Below are 6468 nucleotides of genomic sequence, written 5' to 3'. Positions count from 1 at the left end.
CGGCCTTCTTTCTGCATTTCGTACAAAACATCAAATGGCAAACGGAAAGGAAGTGGAAACAAATGCAAACAGGAGTCTTATTCGACCACGTTTCCAGGGTCTCTAAAAAGGAGAGTCTTTAAGGAGCCTGGCCTCTGCCCTCTGCTAACAGCGGTGGGAGCCCGCAGGCCCGTCACAGGAGAGAGGGTTGGCACGTTACCTTTGGGCGTCGCGGGCACCCCGGCGTGTGGCGGAGGCGGCAATGTCTAAATGAGCTGACAGACGGTGTCAGTGCGGGCGCAGGGGCAGCGGCTAAGGAGGTCTGGCGGCGGCACCCGCGGCAGCACCACTCGGCCGGCCCAGGACCGGCCGGGAGGAGGAGGGGGAGGAGAAGGAGGGGGGAGGAGGGGGGAGGAGGGGAAGGGGGAGGGGAGGGGAGGGGAGGAGAGGAGGAGGGGAAAGGGGGGAGGAGAAGGGGTGGGTCCGCTCCGCCAGGGGCGGCTGGCTTTGGGATGGGGGGCAGGGGTGCTGTCCGCGACTAAGAGAAGGACGATTTCCTAAAGTCTAGGGGGCCGAGTTTTGCGGGGCGTGGTGGGCGTCTTCCCGGCACAATGTGAGTCGGCCTGCGATCCCGCGGTTTGAAAGGGGGTGGGTGGGAGAGACGGAGAGCATCCGAGAGAGGAATTAAAAGGACGAGGGGGACCCCGGAGAGCGAGGAGAGAGATAAGCGAGGGAGCGGGCGGCCGGCCGGGGGGGAAGAGTGAGCGCCGGCCCAGCGCGCCCTCCCCGGGGCGGCGGCGGAGGAGGGGGCAGGGCGGGGGGGGGAGGAGGGCGGCGGGGGAGGGCGCGGGAGGGAGGAAGTCCGAGAGACAGAGCGAGCCGCGCTCCTGAGGGGAGACGTCGGGCTCGTCCCCGGGGTCCCGGCCGCGGTCCCCGCTCGCTCGCGCAGCCGCCCGGCGCCCGGCCGCTCCGGCTCCGCGGCCCGGAGGCCGCCGCGCAGGCCGGGCCCGAGGCCCGGGGAGGGATGCGCGGGGCGTCGCCTCCGGCCCGCGGCCGCCGCCAGAAGCCCCGGCGGAGCTGAGGGAGGCGACGGCGGAGCGCTGGCTCGGAGCGGCCGCGGCTGCAGCCCGGGCGGCGGGCTAGGGCGCCCACCGGGCCTCTGGGTCGACCGCGCTCCCGCGCCTTCGCGCCCGGCCCCGGGCGCGCCCCCGCCGCCGGGCCCCGCTCCCGGGCCCCCCATGACCTCCGAGGGCGGGCCGCCGCCGGCCCCGCTCCGCCGCGCCCGCAGCCCGGGCCCCGGCGCGCTCCAGGCCGCCCTGATGAGCCCGCCGCCCGCCGCCGCCGCGGCCGCCGCCGCCCTGGAGGCCGCTTCGTCTTCGTCGTCGTCCGCCTCCTCCTCCGGCGCGGCCGGCGCGGCCCCGAACGCCTGCAAGAGCGCGGGCGGCGGCGGGGGCGCGGGCGGCAGCGGCGCGGGCGCCAAGAAGGCGAGCTCGGGGCTGCGGCGGCCCGAGAAGCCGCCCTACTCGTACATCGCGCTCATCGTCATGGCCATCCAGAGCTCGCCCGCCAAGCGCCTGACGCTCAGCGAGATCTACCAGTTCCTGCAGGCGCGCTTCCCCTTCTTCCGCGGCGCCTACCAGGGCTGGAAGAACTCCGTGCGCCACAACCTCTCGCTCAATGAGTGCTTCATCAAGCTGCCCAAGGGCCTCGGGCGGCCGGGCAAGGGCCACTACTGGACCATCGACCCGGCCAGCGAGTTCATGTTCGAGGAGGGCTCGTTCCGCCGCCGGCCGCGCGGCTTCAGGCGGAAGTGCCAGGCGCTCAAGCCCATGTACCACCGCGTGGTGAGCGGCCTGGGCTTCGGGGCCTCGCTGCTGCCGCAGGGCTTCGACTTCCAGGCGCCCCCATCGGCGCCGCTCGGCTGCCACGGGCAGGGCGGCTACGGCGGCCTCGACATGATGCCCGCGGGCTACGACGCGGGCGCCGGCGCCCCGGGCCACGCGCACCCGCATCACCACCACCACCACCACGTCCCGCACATGTCGCCCAACCCGGGCTCCACCTACATGGCCAGCTGCCCGGTGCCCGCCGGGCCGGGGGGCGTCGGCGCGGCCGGGGGCGGCGGCGGCGGCGGCGGCGGCGGGGACTACGGCCCGGACAGCAGCAGCAGCCCCGTGCCCTCGTCCCCGGCCGTGGCGAGCGCCATCGAGTGCCACTCGCCCTACACCAGCCCCGCGGCGCACTGGAGCTCGCCCGGCGCCTCGCCTTACCTCAAGCAGCCGCCCGCCCTGACGCCGGGCGGCACCCCCGCTGCCCCGGCCGGCCTGCACACCAGCATGTCCACCTACTCGCTGGAGCAAAGCTACCTGCACCAGAACGCCCGCGAGGACCTCCCAGGTAACACGGGGGCCTGGCCCGCCGGCGCGTCGCCTCTAGGCCTCCCCGCTCTGGGTGGCCGAGGCCCAGGGGAAGCTGGTACCCTATGGGGGGTGGGGTCGGGGTCACTGGGCCTTCCCGACAGGCTTGGCCCCTGCCGGGCCTCCAGAATTTTCACCCCGAGGAGGATGGAGTGAAGTGCCTGCGTCCTCGGGCTCTCCGAGTGTCCTCACGGACTGCGGGGCTCCAATCTCAGGCCTGACTTAGCTTAGGGGGAAGCCTGTGGCCTTAGGGGGCCTTGGCCAAGGCACTGTGGCTGCTTTCTTGTGTCGTTTTTTCAAATTGGTTTTGCTGTGCTTTCACCCAAAAGTACATGTCCAGAAGGGAGATGCTTGGTACCTGCCGTGTGCGTGGGGAGGGGCTCCGCTGGGCGAGGGTTGAGAGGAGGGGAAAGGAGGGAGGGACGCCAGGAAAGCAGAGGGGTTCCAGGACCCTGCACAAAAGGGAAGTGTTGCCAGGGAGGAGAGGCGCCAAGCGGTGGAGGAGTCTCCTGCCTCCCCCCACGGTGGACCCAAGTTGATGACACATGGGTCCGGCCTAGGCCAGCAGGACCTGGGGCCCGCAGCGAGGCTCCCCTGAGAAACGCCTGCCCGTTGGGCGCCCCTTGTCGTGTTGATGGTGTAAATTGTGTTGGTTGCCGATTATGAAAATTTATTGACTCGCCCAAGGCGGTGAAAGGTGGGAGGGGACAGATGGGGGTGGAGGAGGGAATTTGAATATTTAGCCAGGTTTATGGGGACAGTGGAGATAAACCCTTACATTAACCCCTCGTAGGCAGGCTGGTCTGCCCGGCAAGCGGGGGCTCTAGCTGACACTCACCCGCCCCGATTAGAAGAGGGTTCGCAGGACGACGACACCTACATTACATGTTCGTGCATCGGTGTGGGGCAGAGCGTCAGGGAGAAAGGAAGTCCAGAAATGGGCGAAAGATGTTGGTTCCCTGGACGGTGAAATTTCCCAAATAGGCCTTTTAAATGCGGGTCTCAGAGGTTAACTAAACAAAGACAGTCTGGGCAGGACCACACCGGAGAGGATTTTAGCCTGACTTAACCCACGGAGAACGGAGTCTTGTTCAGTTTTATGGGAATTTCAACAAGTAACCAACACAGACGACCCTCCCCTCTTATTGTTTTTTAATCCCCCTGGGACGGGCTGTCAATCACCTCTGAGCCCTGGCGGCGCGCTCTGCGCTCTCCCGCCCATCCGCTCCCCTCTCGGCTCCCCGCTCCGCGCTCTCGCCGCCCTGCTCAGCCGCAACCGGGACTCCGAGGCGGGTCCGTGAAACTTCCGCAGCTGCCGTGAAACACTTCCCTCAACGTTCAGAATCGCGCAGAAAGAGCCTTCTGACCGTTCTGTGAGGCCGCCCTCGCCCCACGCCACACACCGGGCGCACGCACGGGTCCCAGAAGCGCGGGGACCCGGGAGCACGACTCTGTCTAGAGGAGAAGCGACACTGCCTCGCCGGCCCCCCGGGAGCTCGCGCGCCCTCCGGACCGAGTCTGGGAGCCCCGAGGAGGCCATGGCCCGGCCGAGAAGCTCTGCTTCTCCCCAGCCGTGCTCTGGCTCCCGCCCCCTCGAACGCTCTTCCCCACGGGGCTAGCTGGCGTCTCCCAGGCCGGGCCGCGGCCGACCGAGAGCCCAGGGCCCCTTGAGGAGCGGGGAGGCCGAGGAGGTGCCCCGAGCGCGCGCTCCCAGCACCACGCCCGCGCGGCCCAGGCCCGCGTGCTCGGGGAGGCCCCTCGGCCTCTCTGCCTCCTGAGAACCTTTCAAGAAGGAGCTGGGCTCTTAGGTCCTTAGGTCCCATCAAAGCGCCGGGCCCGCCGGCTAGAGATGCGGGAAGCGCCACAGCGAGGTGCTTTAACGCGGGGGTAAGCGCACCTGCGCGGCAGCGACGGCTCACGTCGGGGCGCGCGTTTGGCCACAGTCGGTGTTGCCGGGCGCTGATCGCGGGGCCGCCCGGTGGCCCAGCGAGCGCTGGATGCGGCCGGGCGAGGCGCCGCGGGCCGCCGGGTAAGGTCTTCGCGGGCGCAGAACAACCCGGCCCTGCACCCGCGTGGGCGGGCGGTCCCCGCCGCGCACGCGAGACTAGAAAGGCCTCGGGGAAAATGGCCCAGCCCAGCCCAGCCCCGAGAGAGGCCCGGGCCGGGAGAAGCGCGGGGCCCAGCGAGCCGGAAGCCCAGCCAACTGCGCCCCCGGGCCGGAGGCGCCGAGAAAGCAAAAGCAAAAGTCGGCTCCCGGAGGCCTGGCTCAGGCCCGGGGAGAGGCTGCGGGCCGGCCCGGCTCTCCCAAAGGCTCCCCCCGCGGCAAAGGGGCTGCAGCCGGGCTCTCACCCAAGGGCAGGCCCTGCTCCGGGGGTCCCGCTTCCCTCGAGGCGCGACCCGCAGAGATGCGCGCGTTTGTTCTCGGCCCTTCTCTAGCCGTGGGATCGTTTTCTGTCACCCCCCTGGTGTGCAGAGCCTGCTCCTCGGAGCCGGCTAGTCGGTTGGGAAATAAGGCAGGGGGGCTCGAAACCAGAAGCGAGGGAGACCGTGGTGTTTCGGGGGCAGGGGCTGGGCCTCGGCAGCACCGGCTGGAGCCCTGCGGGCAGGGACCCGGCGCGGGGCCTGGGGCCAGGGGCTGTTAGAGCCCCGCCCAGCCTCTGGGAGTAACAGACACCCGGGCACAGAGAGCCTGGCCTCGCGGGGACTGTGCTCTGTGGCTCCGTGTAAACCAAAGGAGACCCCAAACCGGGATTCCAGAGTCGTCCTGTGGCCTTCAGTTTGAAACTCTGAGAAGCTTCTGGGGCTGGGTTTCCTCTCCCAGTTTTACCGCAATAGACAAAAAGACAGGCCAACCCCCTTGGAGGCAAAAGTTGAATTAAGTTTTCCAACATTATGTGCCCTGTCCTCAGCGGAAGATACGTTTCTGAAAAGTTTTCTTTCCTCCCTCCTTGCAGTGGGGCTGCCCCGATACCAGCACCACTCCACGCCCGTGTGCGACAGGAAGGACTTCGTCCTCAGCTTCAACAGCGTCTCCTCCTTCCACCCCTCGGCCAGCGGCCCCTACTACCATCACCACCACCACCAGAGCGTCTGCCAGGACATTAAGCCCTGTGTCATGTGAGCGGAGGGAGGGGCCGGGCCAGGCCCTGTCGCCCCTGGGGCGAGGCTGAGGTGGACTCCCAGAGCAGCGTGGCTGCACGTAGCACATCGGTCACTTAGCCAGAGTCCCCAGGCCAGGCAGGCATCCTGCACTGATGTTTGTCTGCCGTTGGCAGAAGGACAGCCCCAAGGTAATGCCCCGAATTCGTGCAGGCTCCCAGAGAAGGGAGAACTGCGCTCCTCGGCCGAGATGGTGAGGACTCACCACGCGGAAAACACAAGCATGGAACTCTGGGGGTTCCCTTGCCTTCAGTAATCAGGGTCTGAAACACGCAGAGGGGCTGTGTGTGTGTGTTTCTTTGTCTATGGAAAATGTGTGTGCTTTTCTGAAAGGCAGTGCCGAGCACAAGATTTCAAGAAAGCCTCACCTTGTTGCCTGGCTCAGTGGGAGAGCTGTGTTTTACCAAACACTACCTTTGGATACAGGTGCCAAAGAACATTATCAAGGAAGTATTTAGCAACAATGTGTCTAGTTTAAGAAAGTGGTCTTCAGTATTGTGACAATACAACGTTTTTTACAAGGTTGTTTTCTACCATCATAGTTTAAAGATATTTTTATGACCTTCGTGTATACTCACACTTTGCTTGTATTTTAAAAGGAGGATATATTTGCACTTACATATACTTTTACAGTTTGCCAAACTATTTTGATGTAAAATTTTTTCAATAAAATGTATATAACAAATAGTTGCTGGGATGTCTCTTTCCCCCACGGGCATCCGATCGACACGTCTCCTCACCAGCGGGCAGTGCAACTCTACACTGGGCGGGCTTTTTTTTCTAAGTCCTGTAATTGACGTGTTGTGGGGTCTGCGCCTTGAGCAGCACAGGCAGGGTTCTGATTGTGGGTCTTCTCAGGAGAGAAAGAGAAGAAGAAACATTTTCTATTATTTCTTTCCTTCACCCTCGCTCT

General features: G+C 65.8%; 1 protein-coding gene across 1 annotated transcript; it reads left to right on the top strand.

Moving 5' to 3' along the window:
* Window positions 1-822: 822 nt before the first annotated feature.
* Window positions 823-6236, top strand: FOXF2 (forkhead box F2). The gene is made up of 2 exons (XM_033408051.2): window positions 823-2376; window positions 5351-6236. Exons 1-2 carry the CDS (start codon window positions 1218-1220, stop codon window positions 5515-5517), a joined length of 1326 nt encoding a protein of 441 aa, XP_033263942.2. The 5' UTR covers window positions 823-1217; the 3' UTR covers window positions 5518-6236.
* The last annotated feature ends 232 nt before the right edge of the window (window positions 6237-6468 follow it).

This window comes from Orcinus orca, chromosome 10 (genome assembly GCF_937001465.1).
Source record: "Orcinus orca chromosome 10, mOrcOrc1.1, whole genome shotgun sequence".
NCBI classification, from domain to species: domain Eukaryota; kingdom Metazoa; phylum Chordata; class Mammalia; order Artiodactyla; family Delphinidae; genus Orcinus; species Orcinus orca.
This window is presented reverse-complemented; position numbering and strand designations above follow the sequence as displayed.

Bases quoted from the DNA above. Each gene is read 5' to 3' on its own strand.
- FOXF2 (XM_033408051.2), top strand. From the start codon at position 1,218: ATGACCTCCGAGGGCGGGCCGCCGCCGGCCCCGCTCCGCCGCGCCCGC. The intron at 2,377-5,350 runs GTAACACGGGGG...CCCTCCTTGCAG, and splicing joins CGCCCGCGAGGACCTCCCAG to TGGGGCTGCCCCGATACCAG.